The 22603-nt window shown below is 35.8% G+C and overlaps 1 protein-coding gene across 3 annotated transcripts in view; it reads right to left on the bottom strand.

The window, feature by feature from the left end:
* The window catches only part of PCNX4 (pecanex 4), a 40920-nt gene extending 18690 nt beyond the window's left edge, over positions 1-22230 (bottom strand). For all 3 annotated transcript variants that reach the window (XM_032405224.1, XM_032405225.1, XM_032405226.1), the window contains exons 1-6: positions 21768-22230; positions 10723-11467; positions 4908-5087; positions 4306-4820; positions 3968-4068; positions 3728-3850 (exon numbers count right to left, since the gene is read on the bottom strand). In XM_032405224.1, the coding sequence (XP_032261115.1) occupies positions 3728-3850; positions 3968-4068; positions 4306-4820; positions 4908-5087; positions 10723-11420 (1617 nt within the window). In that variant the 5' untranslated portion in view covers positions 11421-11467; positions 21768-22230. The remainder of the gene's footprint in view (positions 1-3727; positions 3851-3967; positions 4069-4305; positions 4821-4907; positions 5088-10722; positions 11468-21767) is intronic.
* Between the last annotated feature and the right edge of the window lie 373 nt (positions 22231-22603).

Raw genomic sequence — 22603 nt, 5'->3', positions numbered from 1 at the left:
AGTCTACATTTTTAAAAGTTTGGGCTCTCTTAGAAAAAAAGTAATGCCAAAGAGAACCAACAGAGTACTAGGATATCTTAAGGCTGACTAACTTTTGCATTATATGCTTGTTAGGTCATGAGAACCAGAAGTGGTAAATAGTTAACTATCCTTAATTCATCCTTATTTTAGAAAGTATTTTATAGATTAAGAAACAGAGGTCATAAGACAGATCTTAATAGACTGAAATCATATAAGTATGTTCATACATATCATGCAAAGTATGTTCTTTAACCAAAACAGAATTAAATCAACAATAGAAATAAAAAATAATAAAGGAATCTTGAAATTAAAAGACACATTGCTGGGGTGCCTGGCTGACTCAGTTGGAGAGTATCTTGGGGTTGTAAGTTTGAGCTCCATGTTAGGTGTAGAGATTACTTAAAAATAAAATCTTACCAAAAAAGAAATTAAAAGACACATTGTTAAATAACCAATGGGTCAAAGAAGACATCACACAAAAAAATGAGAAAACATTTTGAGATGAATGAAACAAAAACACAACATACCAAAACTTGTGATTCAGCTAAAACAGTGCTCAGAGGGCAATTTATAGCTACCTTTAAATGCCTATATAGAAAAAAGATCTTAAATCAATAACCTAATCTTCCACCTCAGGAAACCAGAGAAACTAGAAAACAAAGCACAAACTGAACCTCAAGTACGCAGAAGGAAGGAAATAATAAAGATTAGGGCAGAAATTAATAAAATAGAGAATATAAAAACAATAGAGAAAATCAATGAGACCAAAAGCTGGGTTTTTTTTGAGATCAATAAAATGGAGAAACCTCTAGCTACAATGACCAAGAATAAAACAGAGAAGACTCAAATTACTAAAGTCAGGAATGAAAGAGATAACTTTCTACCACCAATCTTAACAGAAGAAAATTAGAAGGATTATAAGAGAATAATATGACCGTATGCTGATAAATTTGATCACTTAGATGAAACCAACAAGTTCCTTGAAAAACATAAAGCAACTCAAGAAGAAATAGAAAAACTAAACAGACCTGTAAAAAGAAATTGAATTTGTAATTTAAAAGCTACTCACAGAGAAAAGCTGAGGCTCAGATGGCTTCCATATTACAAAGTACTACATACCACAAAATATTTAAGGTACATACGAAATATGATCAAACATTTAAGAATAATTAGTATGAAATTCCTAACTCATTTTATGAGGTCAGGGCTATTTTTATATCTAAACCAAAGACATGACAAGAAAAGAAAGCTACAGATACATATAAATATCAATCACACAAAAATACCAGCCAGCCAAATCTTGTAACACATAAGCAGGATTATACACCATGACCAAATGGGATTTAGTTCTAGAATGCAAGGTTGGTTTAACAATTATACCATGTTAACAGATTAAAGGACAAAAACCACATGACCATTTCAATAGACATAGAAAATACATCAGACAAAAATCCAACACCCTTCATGATAAAAAGACTAACCAGAAATAGAAGGGAACTTCTTCAACCTGATAAAGAACATCCACAATAGGGACACCTGGGTGGCTCAGTCGGTTAAGCCTCTGCCTTTGGCTCAGGTCATGATCCCAGGGTCCTGGGATCGAGTCCCACACTGGGCTCCCTGCTAAGGGGGGAACATGCTTCTCCCTCTGCCTGCTGCTCCCCTGGCTTGTGCTCTCTCTCTCTCTCTCTCTGACAAATACATAAATAAAAAACCTTCTTAAAAAAAAAAGAACATCTACAATAGCTGATATCATATCTAATGGTAAAAGACTGACATCAACTTAATGGAGAAAGACTGACTGCTTTCCTTTAAGATGTCCACTCTTCTATTCAGCATTATACTGGAGGTTCAGGCCAGGGTAAGTAGGTAAGAAAAAGAGAGGAAAGACATCTAGATTGAAAAGGAAGAAATAAAAATATCTCTACTATCTCTAATTTGCAGATGATGTGATCTTATACACAGAATGTCTTAAAAAAATCTACTAATAATCTACCAGAACTAATAGAAGTGAGGTTTTAGGACACAAGATTACTATTTTAAAAAATCAATTGTATTCTATACTCTAGCAATAAACAAGCCAAAAAGTGAATCAAGAAAACAATTCCATTTATAATATCAAAAAGAATAATATACTTAGGAAAAATTTAATAAAAGCGTAAGACTTGTAACACTGAAAACTACAAAACATTATTGAAATAAAGATCTTAAAAAATATATAAAGACATGTCATATTGATGGATAGGAACAATTAATATTTTTAAGATGGCAATACTCCCCAAATTGATCTACACATTTGAGGTAATCTCTATCAAAGTTTCAGATGCCTTCTTGCACAAACTTAAAAGCTAAAACTAATATTTACATTGTAATAGAGAGGCACTGAAAGAGTTAAAACAATGTTAAAAAAGAAGAACAAAGTTGGAAGACATACTTCCCGATTTCAAAACCTACTACAAAGTATAGTAATAAAGATAGGATAGTACTGGCATAAGGACAGACATATAGATAAATGGAAAAGAACTGAGAGTCCAGAAATAAACTCTCACATCTGTCATTTGATTTTTGAACAGGGTGCCAAGAAAAGTCATCGAGGGAAGGGTAGTTCTTTCAATAAATGGTGTTGGGACCATTGTATATCCATATATAAAAGAATGGATTTGGAAACCTACCTCATATCACATAAAAAAATAAACTCAAAGTAGATCATAGACCCAAATGTAGTAGTTACAGTTTTAACTGTAAAACTCTTAGAAGAAAACACAGTAAATCTTTATGATTTGGGAATAGGCAGTGTTTATTAGACATGACCCCAACAATTCAAGCAGTGAAAGAAAAAAGAGATAAATTGAACTTCAGCAAAATTAAAAACTGTTTTTGCTACAAAGGATATTACCAAGAAGGAGAAAGACAGCCTACAGAATGGGAGAAAATTTCTGTTTATCATATATATGTCAAGGAACCTGTATCCAGAATATATAGCAACTCTTAAACTCAACAATAAAAGGGCAAGCCACATAAAATGGACAAAGGATCTGAATAGACATTTCTCCAAAAAACATACACGAATGGCCAATAAATTTATGAAAAGATGATGAATTAGCATTTAAGGAATGCAAATCAAAATTACAATGAGATAGCAGTTCACACCCACCAGAATGAGTATAATGAAAAAGTTAGGTAATAACAAGTATTGGTACGGATGTAGAGAAATCCTCAGACATTGCTGGTGGGAATGTAAAATGGTACAACCACTCTGGAAAAATGGTTGGCAGTACCGTGAGGTGTTAACAGACTTACTATGAACTGAAATTCCAGTCCTAGGTAGATATAGTTAAGAGAAATGAAACCGTATGTCCAAAAAACAAATGTCCAAAACATGTACACAAATGTTCATAGCAGCATTATTCATAATAATCAAAAAGTAAAAACAACCTAAAAACCCATCATCTGATAAATAAATCAACCAGAGAAACCAAAAGTATATTAATGGTTGCTGGGGCTGGAGTGGGGGGTGGGTGGGATGGAGAGTGGAAACAGGGAAGGACATTGATGTGCGTGAGGTTTCTTTTTGGGATGTTGAAAATGGTCTAAAATTAGACTGTGGTGATGGCAGTAAAATTCTGTCTACTACTGAACTGTGTAAGTGGATGATTTTATGGTATGTGAAATACATCTCAATAAAGCTAACAAAACATATGCTTACCAGTAAGAGTCTGATTCCCGTATCCAGGCTTCTGTTCCACCACACATCTGTACTAGAGATCAACAAGTGTACTACTGATACAATGACTGTCTCCAATAAAGCATTTTCTGTATTCTGCCACACCTGCAGTACACAAATTATCAGGTAGAATTTGACAAATTTAAGTAAACTGTTAGGATAAGCAAAACTGCAATTCAACTTAGCAATACAAAAATACTATTAAGTGCTTATTAGGATTACCATTCTAAAAGCTCTCGTGAATCCAATGGAGACAGACACAGAGTGGAGCCCTTGTAAGGAACTGTCCAATGAAAGAAATGCTATCATAGCAAAGGGTGACACTAGGACAAACACAAAAAATAGACTCATTAAGGCAAAGTAACTTCTTCTACCATATTTTACTTAGGCTAATATGATTTTTATGAGCACATTTAAGCAGTTAACTGAAAAAAATAATAAACAAACCAAAACATAAAAGAGTAAATGCCTGTATGCTATACATTGCAAAAATATGGGAATTCAATAGTTTTACATACTTCCTAGATATAACACAAAGTTAGTAGATTTTATGTTCTTACCTAGATTTAGCAAAATCCGTCTGACAACACCAATCTTCACAAGCCTTGTTTGCTTCTCTAAGAATAAAGTCACAGTTTGCACATCCTTCGGATAGAAAGGGTTTCGGAAAATTCCAAAGATACAGACACTTTGAATTTCTCTAAGTATCCACAGTATTATAAGCAGTATCATCAAAACATAGCCAACAATAGCCTGAGGACTGTTTTTGGAAATCTGTGAGAAACCAGCAAAATGATGCAGCAAACTAGTTTCTATGAGAGCCAAGACTAATATGATGATGTAGAAAAGGCACTCCTTCCAAGTAAACTGTTTTTCTGAATCACTGGGTAAAGGCTTAGATTTGGTTCCAACTCTATGTCTAGTCACACTGTGTTTGAAGGCAAGACCCACGTCACTTAGGTTAAGACTCAGTAAGAACCCAAGTCCCGTCATGAAAAGAACCACACCAATAGTGCTGGGAATGAAATATGATGTTACAGCTGTTCCAGCAGAAATGATGAACATTAGTAATAACCTGCAGAGAAAAAGGAAGATTTGCTCAAAACGGAAAATTGCACTTTAAGAATAAGTTATGCAGAACTTTAATACTTAAAATAATTACCGTAGGTGCGTTGACATAGATGAGCCTCCAAGGCCAAACTCTAAAACCTGCTCCATTGCCCATAAGAAAAGTGCATCAGGTGGGGGCAGAGTCCCGAGTGCCCACAGAAAGGGTAGAAATATAAACAAGATGTGTAAAATCTGATTCACTTGTTCTAGAGCTGGTATATTTACCATAAACCTGTAAGAAAAAGGAAACATTTAAATCATACCAAATAATATTCAGAAGAGTATCTTCCCAGGGAAAACAAAACAACACATGCAACCCACTCCCTGAAACAAAGGAACATTTACAAAAAGATCCTAGTCCCAAACTGCGAAAGATCAACATTTATAAATTGTGACCATTGTCCTTCCCTCTTATCACCAACTACCCCTACTCAATTGTGTATGAGATTAGCACTTAGGAAATATGTGGATTCAAATGTGGAAAGAAGGAAGAAGTAATTAAAAGCAATTTACTGAATAAAATTGAATTTAGGGATTTGTAAAACTGAACTGAGCCCAGAGTAAAAATATTTCACCCTTAATTGTCTAAACTACATTGGCTGAAATTCTACCAATGATTCTTCAAAGTTTAAAATTTTCTAATTTAAAATTGTAAGTGACTCTGGGAAAGCCAAAGCCTTCTTGATGTTCTTACTATTAGTAGCTAGCAAAGAGACCTCTTCTTGTTCTCCTACTATATCCTCTCCCCGCCCATACTGTCTTAACCCCAGGTCCCAGAATTTGAAGTCAGTATAATTCGTATCAGAAGTAAGCAACATTAGGTTATGAGTATGTCTCTGTGGGTTAGCCTGGGAACTTAACTAGCCATTTATAATATTGTTTTTATTTTATATAAATAATGGTATGGATTTGAGAATACAAACCTGTAAAATACAATCTCATAAATTAGAGATGGCTTCTATAAAGTGGAAAAATTGGTTCTTGGTATAGCATTTACCAGTTAAATATAGTATTATATGGTTTTAAATAATTTAATAAAAACTTAAAGCATAGAAGAATAAGCACTATCAATATATTACTAATTTTTTTGGAATAAAGCTAACTACACACTTTGTCTGGAAACCAGTAATGTCCTAATACTTACAATGTTCCAAAGATAACTTGCAAAAGAGAAAACTAAATCTCAAAACTTGTAACATAATTATACTTGAATACCTGAGCTGTTAGGAATCAAAGTCAAGGAGAAGGCACCTCCTGTAATAATTACCCACTTGAGTGTATGTTAACAGCCCAGAAGCAAATGTATAGCAACTATGGATATAATAATGACATAATCTGTTTGCTCATACAGGTATCAGGACTATGTCAGCTAATGCACTGTCTCATAATGTATCTCCTTCAAATTTTTATAAGCAGAGAATTAATGAATACAAGGTTAACAATGTGATGCTAAATTAGAGGACAATATTTTTTGTAACGTAGTTTTAAAATACATTTCATTCTGGGAAGAAAATACTCAAGCACCAAAGCGGAAAATCAAACCACACACAGTAAACTGCAGGAAGGTCAAGGAAAACATGCAGATCTACAGTTATTTTTGTTAAAGACTGTTAACATTTCTCTTTCTAATATATTCAAGGATAGTATAATTTGTGTAAAAATAATGTATACTCAAGAAATATTTTACCCAAATTCGATTAAACCTCCCCAAATCTTTTTGTTCTTAAGTAATGACATAGAAAATCTATTTATATACAAGAATATCACACACAAATACAAGCCTATGTAATTTAAGCAACCAAACATTTTGATCACTTTCCTGTATGACTCAGGGTCAAATAATATGATTATTGTGGTTAAGTCTTTTATATGGAAAATATGTTTGAATTCTATTTCTGATAATGTAACATGAATTTTCTAGGGCAAAATATCTAAGCTCTCAAGAAAAAAACTTTGTTTGAATCTAACAACCATAAAAACATTCCAAATCTGTATACTCACTAAGATCCACATGCCCAGAAATCCACATGCCCAGAAAAAAAGATGTTTATTGTGGCTAAGATGACATAAATATGCATCATTCATTGAAACAATTCCTGAGAGTCTATGAACTAAGCACTTATAGGTTTAACACCTGTCTTTAGTGAAAATGCACAGAAAAGTCATTTAAAATTCTTAACACACAAGTGAACTGGGTAAAATAAAGAATGGGGAAAGAGAAATTATTATACTGTGAGGCTTGTCTCTTCAACTTTTATGTTCTCTGAAATAAAATTAAGACACAATTTGATATATTTGACAACTGTCCAAACTTAAACAGTGCATACATTTCACATATATTTGCAGTATCATACCTACTACATAAAGATCATCTTGATTCTTATTTTGTTGACCAAATTTTTTTTTAATTTAAATTCAATTGGCCAACATATAGTACATTGTAAGTCAAGTGGGAGGTAATTGTTCTGCACAAACATGTCATCTTTTTCTATAAAAATAGATTTGGGCTTGCTTTTGTCTTCTCCTTTTAGTTGAAAAAGAAAACTCTTTGTAATGATCAAACTGTAAACATTAAAACTGTATATTAAATTCAACTAGAATCAGTAAAAAAAATTAATGTTCTTTCATTTAGAAATGAGTAATACAGAAAGTCAAGGTAACCAAATTATAAGTTAACAGATTTTTTTAAAATTAAAGAACCTAGGGCATCATTTTAAATGCAAAGATGTATTATAGCAGGTATATAATTTCTGATTTCAAAAATAGCACAGTGAGACAGTAACTCAAGAATCAAAATTCTGAAAATAATCTTACAAACTCAAATCTTTTAGAAGGGGATGAATGTGTGTGTGTGTATATATATATATATATATATATACTCAAATTTACTGGTAACTTTTCAAAACCAAGTATTTAACTGTAGTATACTTTACGACTAGTAAATGGTAGTGGTACTAACAAACCCATTATAATTGAATTTCCCATAAACTAATTCTCCCCTTACATATTTGATTAGGTGAAGAACAACAAGGATATTATAGTGTCCTCTGGTCCATAAATGTAGCACAACTAGAAGAAATTAAGATTTAAGGAATAGCAAATGGCCCCTTAAGAATAGGTCAGTTTCAGGGGCGCCTGGGTGGCTCAGTCCTTAAGCGTCTGCCTTCGGCTCAGGTCATGATCCCAGGGTCCTGGGATCGAGCTCCACATTAGGCTCCCTGCTCAGCGGGAAGCCTGCTTCTCCCTCTCCCACTCCCCCTGATTGTGTTCCCTCTCTTGCTGTGTCTCTGTCAAATAAATAAATAAAATCTTAAAAAAAAAAAAAAAGAATAGGTCAGTTTCAGTACAAAAACTGGCTAAGTATTTTTAAATGTCTTATTTTAGGCTGCCATAACAAAATACCACAGACCAGGTGGCTTAAACAATAGAAATTTATTTCTCATAGTTCTAGAGGCAGGAAGATCAGAGTGCCACCATGGTTGGGTTCTGATGAGAACATTCTTCAAGGCTTGCAGACAGTCAACTTCTCACTGAATCCTCACATGGTGGAGAAAGAGAGAGATCAAGCTCTCTGGTCTCTCTTCTTATAAGGGCACCAATCCCATTAGAATAGGACCACGCTGATGACCCAACTACCTCTCAAAGACCCCCATCTCCAAATACCATCACATTGGGGATTAGGGCCTCAACATATGAATTTTGAGGGGGCACATACATTTATTCCTTAACATTCTACCCCAGTCTCCCAAATTCATGTTCTTCTTACATGCAAAATACATGCATCCCATCCCAACAGTCTGAACAAATTCCAGCATCAACTCTAAAGTCCAGTTTGTCTAACTACCATCTAAATCAGATACAGGTGACACTCGAGGTACACCGGATCCTGAGGCAAAATCCCTCTCCAGCTGTGAACCTGTGAAATCAGATAATTTATGTGCTTCCAAAATAAAATGGTGGGGCAGCCCCAGAATGGACATTCTTATTCCAGAAGGGAGAAACAGGAAAGAAGGAAGGGGTGACATGCTACAAAGAAGTCCAAAATGTAGCAAGGCAAATTCCATTAGATCGCAAGTCTGGGAAAGAATCCTCTTTGGTTTCATACTCTGCCCTCCAGGCCAATAATAATCACCCAAACAGCTCTAGGTGGGGGTCCCACCCCCAAGGCTCTGTAGGGCAATACCAGCCCCAAGTCTTCCAGATTTTAATTTGTTGAAACCAAGGAAGTAGCCCTGACAATCTCTGAATCACTTTTGGGGTCATTTTTCCTGTCAAATCTAAAAAGTCTAACAGCCTTAGTTCATTTCATCTTGTCTCTGAAACTTTTCGTTGAAATTGGCAGTATTTTTCGTCATACAACCCCATAAACTCTTTATTTAGTGGTAGTCCAGTCACATTCTTGGTGCTCACTTCAGAACATGCTTTCTCATTTTTTTTTGCAATATGGATAGGCCAAAAATGTTCGAAACCTTCAAGTTCTGGTTCATTTTTGCTTATCAATTCCTTCTTCAACTCATCTCTCCTTTCGTATAAGCAGTCAGGAGGAATCAAGCTGTTCTTTGAACCACTTGCTTAGAAATCTCCTCACCTCTATATCCAATTACATCACTCTCAAGTTCTACTTTCCACAAAACATTAGAAAGCGGCTCAGCCAAGTTTTGTGCCACTTGATAACAAGAATCACCTTTCCTCCAGTTTTCAGTAACAGGTTCTCATTTCTAAGACCTCACCAGAAATGCCTTTAAGTCCGTATTTCTAGCATGCACCTCAAAACTCTTCCAGCCTTTATCCATTACCCAATTTCAAAGCCACTTCCACATTTTTAGGTATCTGTTATAGGAGCAACCCACCTCTTGGTATCAAAATCTATCTTAATCAGCTTGGGCTGCCATAATAAAATACCAGACTGGGTGGCTGATACAACAGAAATTATTCTGGAGGCTGGAAGTCCAAGATCAGCGTGCCAGCATGGTCAGGTTCTGCTGAGAACTCTCTTCCTGGTTTGCAGACAGCAGCCTTCTCACTGTATCCTCATATAGTGGAGAAAGAGAGAGATCAAGCTCTCTGGTGTCTCTTCTTGAAAGAGCACTAATCCCATCAGATCAGGGTCTCACCCTCATTTTCCTAATTACCTCCCAAAGATCCCATCTCCAAACACCAACACACTGGGGTATGGGCTTTAACATATGAATTTGAGGGGGACATGAATATTCAGTTCATTACATGCCTATACATTTCTACCTGGACACGAACCTGTGAAAGAGAAAGCTGTAATCTATAGAAACAGAGAAATAAAAGTCAGATTTAGAAAAGGTAAGCAAAGGGGGTTATCCAACAATTTTGTAAACAGTTTGGTAAACAATTTTGTTTAAAAACTCTATTTTCTATTTTTCTACTATAGCAAATCAAAAAAATTAATATTCCTTTTATATAGTTGCTACAAAATTAGAAATAAGTTATTCATCTTAAATTCACTCAATCTGTACATAATATTTATGTGTATAAATTTCAAATTCTTCATTAGACCCTCATAGGAAAGTTCCATCTCTTTTCATAGGTCTCAGCCAGGCTAGCTTATAGATTCATAGCTTGTCATTGAAAGTGAAACACAGAATTGAAATTTTGCTTATTTATCTTACCTTATAAAGGGTTTTCTTTTTACTCTTCAATAAGGTTTAATTACTGCTTTAGTATGAATGTTTAATAGAGATTACTCCTAAGAGATTAATCATCAGAACAACCTATCATCCAATGGTTTGGTCTTGATGACTTTCAATTCATAGATTCGTTTTTTTAATACTAAGGAGAGCTCATACTATGAATGCTTAAAAATAAAGCAAGTTATAAAGTATCTAATAGCTTATTACCTGTGTGCAAGATCTACAGAAACAAAGGAAAAAATATAAAGAGGTCTCATAAGAGGAGTGATTTCGTAAGTATCCTGGGGTTGGAAAGTTGCAGTCTCTGCAGCTGTGTTTACAATTAATGAATATTCTCCTATACATAATGTCATCCATCCAAAGACGAACAGTAGAACAGTGCCTCCTGTGCTGCCATACAGCAGGGATATTCTCTTCGGGAGCAGATACCATGTTCCAAGACCACACATTAACCCAGCAAGAAAAGAATGAAGAACTGTATTGGCTATATATTTCTTGCCAGGAATTAGAAATTTGATAGTCTCAGTACCAGCACAACTTGTAAAGTCATGTTCATCTTCCTCTGCTAAGATATCTGTGGTTAGCATTCTTTCTACCATCACCGATTGGTTTCTGGCATATAAACTTGTGAACTGGATGATAAATGCAGCGAAAAGCATTAGTCCACCTGAAAGCGCTGCTGTGTAATAGTCTTCCAAAATGCCCAACTGATACAAGAGTGTTCCTAGTCCACCCCAAACCCATGGCATCAGAAAAAGGATAATTTGATTAACATATATGTAAGGAGGGGCGCAATAGCCTAATTTGAATCGAGGGCCTCCAAGAACAGTCTGCGGAAAGCGCTTCAGAAAGAAGTCCTGTTTGTAATCATTCAGCAGAGGCACATCTGGACTCATCCTTCTCATTCAGGATTATTCTGAAAGTCACATCCTCTTCTGGAACATAGCAGTCTCTAAGCAAAAGAAAAAAGTCATTACTTGACAATGTCATACTTAAAAGATGGGGGGGCACATTTCTATTTTTCTCTCCTTAATTCCTTCAAGGGCAGGGTTTAGAACTTCACGTCTCTAGCTCCTCCCATTGCCTGATGCACACGTGGCACTAAACAAATAATTGTGAAGTTGTTTTTTACTTGAAAAAGATTCATATTAATTATTAATTTATCTAGAACTTAATATTTAGGATTAGATCTTAAATTAACTAACATTTTTAGATTTTAAAGTCAAAGAAAAGTTCAAAAAGCCAGTGCTCTCAACTCAAATCTGCCAGTGGTTTAACTAATTGTTTCCTAAGAGTTTTTGATGTTTGTTTTTAAATTTTTCCTCTATTATTAAGGTTGAGCAAAATTTTTCTATAGGGGCTGAAGAGTAAATATTTTAGGCTTTGTGGACAATATGATCTCAGCTACAATGATTCAATTCTGCTGTCATAGCAGAAAAGCAGCCACAGATAATACATAAATAAATGAATAGTAGGAGTAATTGTGTTCCAGTAAAGCTTTATGGTATTTTTACCTGAACCTGTGGGCCAGATTCAGCCTGTGGGCCATAGCTGGCCAAACCCTGCTCTATAAAATGAGGACATTCTCTTTAATTCCCTTGACTTGGAATGAAAATAGAAGTGGAAAAAGAAATAGAAATACTTAGTCACACCATTTAGCAATTAGAGTAAACTTAGGGTTTTCTGAGAATTTAAAAGTCAAATCCTGCTAAAATAGTAACATTTCAATAAAAAGCCATTGGCAGCTCAATATGCAGTAGAAAGAACAATAAACTGGAAATCAAAAGACTCCAGGTGTCTGACTAAATGCTTATTATTAGCTATGTTACCATAAGCAAACCACTTTTTGATTCAATTTTTACTTTCCCTGTTATCAGTTTCCAAAATCTACCCAAACTAGGAAAACATGAAACAATAATAGGACCTGTATGTGCTGTAGTCTAGATTATTTTCATTTAAGGGCCACAGAAATCTAAGTATTGGGGTGCCAGGCTGGCTCAGTCAGTAGAGCATGTGACTCTTGATCTCAGGGTCATGAGTTTGAGCCCCACTTTGGGTGTAGAGATTACTTTAAAAAAAATAAAATATTCTTTAAAAATCTAAGTATCAAGGGGCGCCTGGGTGGCTCAGTCATGAAGTGTATGCCTTCGGCTCGGGTCATGATCCCAGGGCCCTGGGATTGAGCCCCGCATCGGGCTCCCTGCTCCACGGGAAGCCTGCTTCTCTCTCTCCCACTCCCCCTGCTTGTGTTCCCTCTCTCGCTGTGTCTCTCTCTGTCAAATAAATAAATAAAATCTTTAAAAAAAAAATCTAAATATCAGATAACATAGATTCTCTTCTCTTCAACTTTTCCTTTTCCTGGGATATACTCAGTAGTTTATTCTGAAAACACATTTGCCTGATACAAGATAGCTAACAAAGTATTACTCAGGGATCATATATTGGGCTGGAAAAGAAAAATTAAGTTTAAAGCTATCTTCATAAAGCAAGACACAAAGGCCAATGAAATAGAGAACCCAGAAATAAATCCTCATATGTATGGTAAAATATTTGACAAGGGTACCAAGACCATTCAATGGGGAAAGGATGGTCTTTGCAATAAATGGTGCCAGGAAAACTGAGTATCCATATGCAAAAGAATGAAATTAGACCCTTAACATCAAACACAAAAATTAACTCAAAATGTCTAAGGTAAGACCTAAAACAATAAAGCTCTTAGAAGAAAACATAGGACAAAAGCTTCCAATACTGGATTTGGCAGTGACTTCTTGGATATGACACCAAAGGTACAAGGGTTACAAAAGGAAAACAGACAAATTAGACTTCATGAAAATTTAAAAATTGTGTGCATCAAAGACACTATCAACAGAGTGAAAAGGCAACTCACAGAATGGGAGAAAATATCTGCATATCGTATATCTATCTGATAAGGGATCGCTATCCATAATATACAGAGAACTCCTAAGACTTAACAACCAAACAAAAAATTCAAAAATTGGCAAAGGACTCGAATAGACATTTGTCCAAAGAAGATATACAACTGGCAATAAACACATGAAAAGATGCTCAACACCACTAATCATTAGAGAAATGCAAATCAAAACTGTAACAAAATACCACTTCACACCTATGTGGATGGCTACTATCAGAAAAACAGAAAACAACAAGTATTGGTGAGGATGTGGAAAACTGGAACCCTTGTGCACTGTTGGTGGAAGTATCAAATGGTATAGCTGTGTGGAAAACAGTATGGTGGTTCCTCAAAAAATTAAAAATCAGATTACTGTATGATCTAGGTTTTTTTATCTCTGGCTATACACCCCAAAGAACTGAAAGCAGGGTATCAAAGATATTTGTAATTCATGTTCACAACAACATTATTCACAATAACTAAAACATGGAAGCAACCCAAATGTCCACCAAAGGATGTATGGATAAACAAAATGTGGTATATACATACAATGGATATTTTTTCAACCTTAAAAAGGAAGGAAATCCTGCAATATGCTGTAACATGGATGAACCTTAAAGAACTTATGTTAAGCAAAATAACTCAGTCACAATAAGACAAATACGCATAATTTCACTAACACAAGGTACTTAGAGTTGTCAAAATCATAGAAAGTTGAATTGTGGTTGCCATGGGCTGAGGAAAGAGAATGGGAGTTACTGTTTAATGGGCATAACGTTTCACAAGATGAAAAGAATCACAGGGATGAATGATGGTGATGACTGCACAATAATGTGAATGTATTTAATACCACTGAACTATATGCTTAAAAATGGTTAAGATAGTAAACATTATATGTATTTTACCATACACGCATAAATTTAAAGCCATCTTAAGTCTTTCTTTTCTTTTTTTCCCTCCCTTCCTCCCCCTCTCTCCTTCCCTCCCTTCCTTCCTGTTCTTTCTTCAGTTTAAAACAGTCTTCCTATAAGTCAGTTCTACCCAACCAATATCAGTCCTAGAGAGAGCTTCCAGGCATCACAAAAGGTTTGGGGGTCACCATTAAGAATTACTACCTTAGAGCATCTCTTGTTACACTGTTAGGGTAAACACTTACCATTTTTTATCTTCCGGCCATTGGTCTTAGTTCTACACAGAACAAGTCATAGGTTTAACTTAACATGACAGCCCTGCAAGTACTGTGTATTTTACATAGAACGTTTTGATACCTCTTCAAATTACCAAATAATCTCTAGAATTCTCAGCCCCATGCCCTGCAAAAACATCCTGCCCTTTTCCTTATGGGTGCTTCTGCTCATGCCCTCTCCTTTGCCTAGGATGTCCTTTCTTCCCTTTCCTAATTGGTATTCTTGGTCAACTTTCAAGATTGAGTCTAATTCTTTCTGAAAATTCCCAGAACACTCTCTTCTCTCTGCATATCAAACATTGCTTGTTCAAACTACTCATCTTGTAACATTAATCAACATAGGGCATTTCTTGTATTGTTCACCTCTTCACGTGTTATTTTTTTTCATATGTATGTCTTTTCTCTACCAATAAGTTATTTGTGGGCAGGGGCCAAATCTTGAGACATTTCCAATTCTCCGTAATATTTAGTAAAATACCTTGGCATAGAGAGGAATATAATACATTAATGGTAGAGCTTAAATAAGATGATTAAAATTAAAAGAAAACATTAAACGCTGCTGTTTAAAAGGGAAGTTGGGAGTATTTACTGTTTTTGAAAACCTCTTCCTGCATATCCTGCCCCACCCAAAACAGTAAACTCATAAACTCTTTATTCTTAGTTTTTAAATGTTTAGAAAATATCTTAAATTTTTTTAAATATGGAATAAATAACAGCATTTATTGATAGTATTATTGGCTCAGAGAAGATTTTGCCTAGAGCAGTATGTCCCAAAGCAAAATAGGAACAGGATGGGCCTGAGGAAGAAACATGGCTGGGTTTCTGTAACAGAAAAGGAAACGGTTAGAGAATTTTAACAAGTCAGAAATCCAATTTTAATTTGCTCCCTGTATTATGCTACATTTTAACTTCCTTCACTATCAGGAAAGAGAAGCTAGTTCCTACTAGGAGAGAAAAGCAGAGATAAAATAGCAGGTACAAGAGTCAAAATGAGGCAAGAGTAATCGAAAAAAGAAGTGAAAGCACATCGAGAAGTATGAAAAGAATGTTCATACTTGAATTCCCTCAAGATACCTTAGAAGTATGTGGGAGTACACTTAGATGGTGATTTGAATTATTTTAATGGGATATTAAAAGAAAGGCTGAAGGATACAGAATTATTTGCCTTATATAATGTTTCTTAAAAGGGGATCCATGGTCAAAGAAGTTTGAGAAATAACACACTAGACTGTCACCTTGAAGAGTCACAGTGGCTATCAGCAAACTGAAGACTTTGAGACATCTTTGAAATTAAAAAAACACCACCATTGCAAACCTGCTTAAAATGTATCATTTGAATTTTCCAAACTTACTTAAACAGGGAGCCCATCTCTCCCACAATATCTAGTAACAGTTCATGTATATAGTGTTCTATTTAAACTACTTTGAGAAATATTGGCCTGAGCTTCAATTACAATTTTAAAAATTTAGCTAAGCCAAGGAGAATTAAAAAGATACACCAATCAAGTAGGAATGTCATAAACAAAGGTACACAAGGAAAAAGATTATGAGGGCAATCTGACAAGTAGCAAGAATATCAGATTCCTGAAAAGGTTATTTCTAGTATGGGTATTTTCTAATATTTTAAGGATAAAAGAATTGTAGCACAGATACTAGAAATTCATTAAAGCAAAAATTATGATAAACTGGTACTGTGTGATTTTTAATTTAATTACAGATCCTGGAATATTTAAAAAATATTTTCTTTATAGGAAGCAACACTTAACATTTATACAGAAAGACCTTCTAAATCCTAATCTGGATTACTAGAATAGAAAATAAAATCAGAATAATTAAAACTTAGTTCCTGAATGAGATTTTGGCATACATTCTCAGAGATAATTCCCAAACAGACTGATGCACTTATATGGCTGCTGCCTCCAACATGTTAAAATGAAAAATGTCTCAAGGCTTAGGAAAAGAAAAATGCTGTGAAAAGAAAGGTTAAGGGATAAAGATGGCATCACAACATTGATTTTGGCCATATGTTTTCTTCGTATGCTACTCTGAAAGTGGGCCGACAAAGTAGCCATAGAAACACTGCTTTGTTTGGAATTTGAGCCATGTTTCTTATGCATTATTCAGAAGGGTGAGAAACAGATCAATTTGATGATGTACCAGGAAGGAATTCTTATTTTTCAACTTTAACTCAGGAATCAGGCAAGATATCAACCTGAAAAATCCCTTAAAAACAAAACAAAACAAACCAAAACAAAAGATAACAAAAAGTAGCAGGTTGGGGGGATTACAATAAATTTACAGTCTTCTTAGTTTGGCAAACAGAATTCCTAAAAACAGAAGTTTAGCCAATTGTCTGATTTTTATTTAGTGAAGTTTACTTGTTTTTAACCTATCATATTATTTTTATTAATTGGTTAATTTCATTCATTGAACCTACACTTTTTTCTTTTCTGTTAGATTCATATTTTTTTATAAGAACACTTAACAACACAAATTTTTAAGCATATAATACAGTATTGTCAAGTAGCAATACAATGTTGTACTGTAGATCTCTAGAACTTATTCATCTTGTACAACTAAAGATTTATATAGCAAGTCTTCCTCCTGTTTCTTTCTCCCCCAAGCTCCTGGCAACCTTCATTCTACCCTGTTTCTGTAAGTCTGACAATTTTAGACACCTCATACAAGTAGAATCACACAGTATTTGTCCTTTTTCTGACTGGCTTATTTCACTTAGCATAATGTCTTCAAGGCTTATCCACATGATCACAAATGGCAGGACTTCCTTCCCTTTTAGGGCTAAATAATATTCCATTGCGTGTATATAACACATTTTCTTTATCCATTCATCTGTTGACAGACACTGGGTTGCTTCTGCTCTTTGGCTATGGTGAATAATGCTGCAATGAACACAGGAGGGCAAATACCTCTTCAAGATTCTGATTTCAATTCTTTTGGATAAATACCCTTAAGTGGGATTGCTGGATCATATGGTAGCTCTGTTTTTAATTTTTTGAGGACCTTCCACACTGTTCTCCATAGCAAATGCACCATTTTGCATCCTATTAACACTTTACATGGGTCCTAATTTTTCCACATCCTTGCGAACATATGTTATTTTTCTTTCTTTTTTTTCTAATAGCTATCCTAACAGGTATAAGGTGACATTGAATCCACACATATTTATTGCACACTTCAGCACTGTGCCTCAACTGTATTTTTGTTATACTTTCAGGAAACTTACTATCTCCTATTTGTCAAATTTTATTAAATCTTTGCTCTCATATTTTTAATTTGTAAGAGTACACCTTTAACCCCTAGATATTCCTTTTTATAGAATCCTATTATTATTTCATTAACATGGTCTATCTTTCTGAGAATATTCACTACACATACGTGTGCATACATGCAGATAAATGTCATTTAATTTCTTTGTAAATTGCCTTTTTGGGTCCTTTGTCTCTTTTTCTTTTAAAGTGTTCACATCTCTTATTAATTTGAAAGGACTTTTTATATATGAAGGATATTAGCTCTGACATATGTTATAATCTTTTTTTCTCCCCCTATGTTAACTTGCTCTTGAAGCACTGTTAGAAGATGCTGGTGAAGATTAAAGAGTTCATTCTGACAGCTGTTAATATAGACAAATGTGTTAACCTTCCTTTCATAGAGAAATAGCTAAATGAAAATTTAGTACTTTCCACACATTTAAACTTTTGAATACCCATGATGTACTAGGTAATGGTAATAAGGCTGATCCAAAGAAGTTTATAATCCAGTGGGATACAGATTATTTCCTTCTCAAATAATTATTACTGGTAAAAACTCTGGAATTATTTTAATTTTCATTATCAAGAGAATAAATGATACACAAAGTTAGTCTATAAATAACATAAAATTATTAAACAAAATTAACTTGTCAAGAAAAAGTAATTCCTGCTTGTTTAAAAAATGTCTACGCAAACTCTGTCAGTAATATATAGAATGTCCTCATCCATGTTCCTAAAAAGTATTTTTAAAAATTTGAAAGGAAATATACTGAAGTTCTACTTTTCACACCTTTACTAATTTGGAAAACAAAAAACTTCAGGTCTGGAAAAGAAACAAAATGGCTTACACCTGAGTACTCAAAAAACATGCTATGACACAACTTTATTCTCATCTGCCCTGGATAAAATGACCTGTTCCTGTCAGAGCAGTTCTAACAAAAAAGCACCTATGGACTTTTTTGATAGCCAAGTGCTAACTGTTGAGGATATTAGCAGGAATCTAGAGATGCAAAGATAGCCACCCCTATAATTCTGAAAATACTCTATGAATCCTAACTAAATGCCATACCAGTGACAAACAGCTAAATTCTTGAAGAGCCTTTTGAAAGACATTGAGTGCTAAAACATGAAAAACACATTTCATGTTATAGTTTATCAATTATGTAGTAAGCAGTCTCTTCTAACCACCAATAAAAGGAAAATCTACTCAAGCACCTAAAAAGAGTCTTAAAGTGAAAGAACAAGCACAATAACATCTCTTTGATCTACAAAATGGTATTTATTCAAATTCAAGATTTTAGGAGGGTCTTTGAATCTAAGAGTTTTCTGTTTACTCACAGGAATTGGTTTGTAGAGAAAACTGACTGGATGGAAAGGCTAAGTAGATAGCTCAAAGGATCTATTTAGTGCAGATACTGGGAAAGCTTCATAGGTAGAATGATGAGTTGTCAGTTCTATGATTCACCCTTCTCAAATGTACAACACTAGAATATGAATTATTAACATTCCATTACTTTTGGAAAAATAAGATGGTAGAAAATAGCCAAAAGTCACATCAGCGCCTCACAAATATGCAGCTGGCCCAGCTGACACTTCTCTTCCAATCTACATTTCCCACACTGCATACGTCTTACCAATTATAAATTCAAAGCAATTAACAAGTTTTTCTTTCAAAATCAAGTATCAGGTGAACGAAGTCTACCATTCACATGAATTACCAGAAATAAACCAACTTACTTTACAGAAAAGAAAACTGAGAACCAGTGAAATTAAGTGACTTAACCAACACACCATGTCAGTTGGTGGCTGACTGAGTTTTTCAATCATACCAAGCCACTGCCAAATGAAAGGGAATTTTATTTTTGAGGCTAGAAAAATAGAAGGATAATTTGGGAGAGTTTCCAGGGAAAAGTGGGCCTGAGAGGAATCTCCAAAATGTCAAATGGGAAACTTGTTAGCTAAGCCAGCATGAGGGCCCTGGCATGTAGGACTCCTTGATAAGAGATAAAGAAACACAAATGGGAAAGTGTCTAGAAGAAAAGGTTCTCACCATCAAGAAAATGAAAACAACACTCAGAATGGGAAAAAATTTTTGCAAATCATATATATGATAAGGGATTTACATCCAGAATATATAAAGAACTCTTACAACTCAATAGTGAAAAAAAACAAATAAGCCAATTTAAAGGATTAAAATAGACATTTCTCCAAAGATAATTTACAAATTGCTAATAATCACACAAGACAATGCCCCACATCATTACTCACTCATTAGAAAAACGCAAACCAAAACCACAACGAGATATCACTCCAAATCCACTTGACTGGTTATCAAAAATAGTATTGGTGAGATTGTGGAGAAAACCGAACTCCCAAGTTGTGAGGCAAAATGGTGCAGCTGCTTTCAAAAACTGTCTGGCAGTTCCTAAAAAGGCTAAACATAAAGTTACCATACGACCTAGCAATTCTATTCCTGGGTATTTACCTAAGAGAAATGAGAACATAAATCTACACAAAAATTTGTACACGAACATTCATTGCAGAAATATTAATAGCCAAGAAGTGAAAACACCCAAAATGTCCATCAACAGATGAAATAAAATGTGGTATATCCATACGATGGAATATTATTAGGCTATAAACAAGAATGAAGTACTGACATATGCTACAACATGGATGAAACTTGTATGCTTCCATTTATATGAAATGTCCAGAACATGCAAATCTATAAAGACAGAGAACAGTTTAATGTTTGCCTAAGGCTGGTGGGGATCGTGACAAGGGTGGGAGGGAGTAATTCCTAAAGGATAAAGGGCTTTTTAAAGGGGTGATGAAATGTTCTAAAATTGACTGTAGTAATAGTTGCACAATTCTGTGAATATACTAAAAACCACTGTACACTTTTTAAAATCTTTAATACATTTAAAAAATTTTTAAATGTAAATTCCAGTTAGTTACATACAGTATATTAGTTTCAGGTGTTGAATTGTACACTTCTAATGAGTGAACTGTATGGAATGTGAACTCCATTTCAACAAAGTTCTTACAAAGGAAAAAGAAACAGAAAAGTTCCCTAACCCGGTACTGTCTGTTAATAACTAGTAGGAATTTTAAGAGTGGCTGACAAGTGTCGCAGTTAAATTACTAAAATGGCAATATCTGGTCATGAGTCTGGCTCTGGATGCTATGATAAGGGTTTGGAGATTTGACATGGGTGGTAGTGGACACTCAATAATATAGAGGATGGTCTTTGCCCTAATTGTAAGAGTGATTCACACACACACACAACAAGAATCCACCTAATATTATATATCGCTGAATAAAAGAGAAATGATTGGTAAAGAGCAGATAATCATTTCAAAGATCTGATAAATAACCTCTGATGTTGTAGATTCATTGATGTAAACATCGGTCCTTGACAGTTGTGAAAAGAGGCAGCAGATGGGGGGCGCGGGGGAAGAGGTATTCATGTTCAGGGGCCAGAAGTTGACCAAGCTGGGGCAAACGCGGTTTAGTTGGAGGTAAGGAAAGAGTACAGTACTGTCTAAGGGATGCAATTTGTACACTTTATTGGGGTAACAAGGACATCACTAAATCAAGACTCAATGGACCATTTTCCATTTCGCAAGTGTCTCTTAGAAACAAAATGCTGTAACTCAACAAGCTAAATCAGTCTTTCGAAAGAAAGTTAAAGTCACATTGGATTGATTCCTCTAGCCACTGAGTTCACCTTCCGTCTAAAGTGCAATAATCGCACTTGAAGGTTTTATAACGAAGAACGAGAAATCTGTGGCAATTAAAACTGCCAGAACAACGTGGCTCTGCATAGGCTTTGAAATTTAGGTGACCAAGACGTCCCCAGGTGGGTGTCGGGGAAGGAACGTACCTCGAGTCACCCGAGGAAAGCGGCGATGCGAACGAATCCCGGGAACTGCATTTTTGCAGGTAAACCCGGGTTGGGCGATCCCGCCCGTAGGCTGCCTGCGACCCGAACGCAGAGGCAGAGAAGCTCTACTGGCCAGGTAACCGGCTCACCGCGATCGCGCCTGAGCCTTCTCCGCGTTTCCATGGCTAACGTCAACTCTAGCGGGCGCCACCGCCGCGGAACCTAGACCTGGCTCGGGGGCGGTTCGGGCGCTCGACTCGCCCCGCCCCTCAGCTTGTGCTCGCCCTGGGGCGCTTCCGCACCCGCCCGCTAGGCGAGGCGGAGGTGGGGAAGAGGCGCGCTTCGTTCACTCCAGGCGTGGGCCCACGCTCCCCTGATTAAGGGTCGTGGGAGTCTCTCCCGCTCTGGCCTCGCTTTGGGCCTCCACCGAGGCGAGGGGGGAGGATCTCAGCAAGCTCTGAACTTTCACCCAGGGCCGCGCCCCTACGCAAGAGCGCCGTTTCCCTGGTGACGTGACGTGTCCGAGGGAGTGGGTAGTGCTTCCTGGCAGATTGACGTGCGGCCGCCATTTCGCGAGCTTTGGCTTGAGGGTGGTCTGACTGCAGTCTCAGGAGTGTAGTGTGACTCCAACCGCTCGCCGTCTCGCGAGTTCCATTAACTATATCAGCACTTTGGCCATCACCACCCAGCACACCCACGGTAATAAATGCTTTTAAGTAATACTTCATACATCCTCTTCGGCTCGGAAGATTTGGAACTGAATATACGTGCTAGCTATTGCCCTTTATTGCATATTTTTTCTCCCTGAGGAGATTTTTAGATGCAAGGAACCACAA

This window comes from Phoca vitulina, unplaced genomic scaffold (assembly GCF_004348235.1).
Source record: "Phoca vitulina isolate PV1807 unplaced genomic scaffold, GSC_HSeal_1.0 scaffold7, whole genome shotgun sequence".
NCBI lineage: Eukaryota > Metazoa > Chordata > Mammalia > Carnivora > Phocidae > Phoca > Phoca vitulina.
This window is presented reverse-complemented; position numbering and strand designations above follow the sequence as displayed.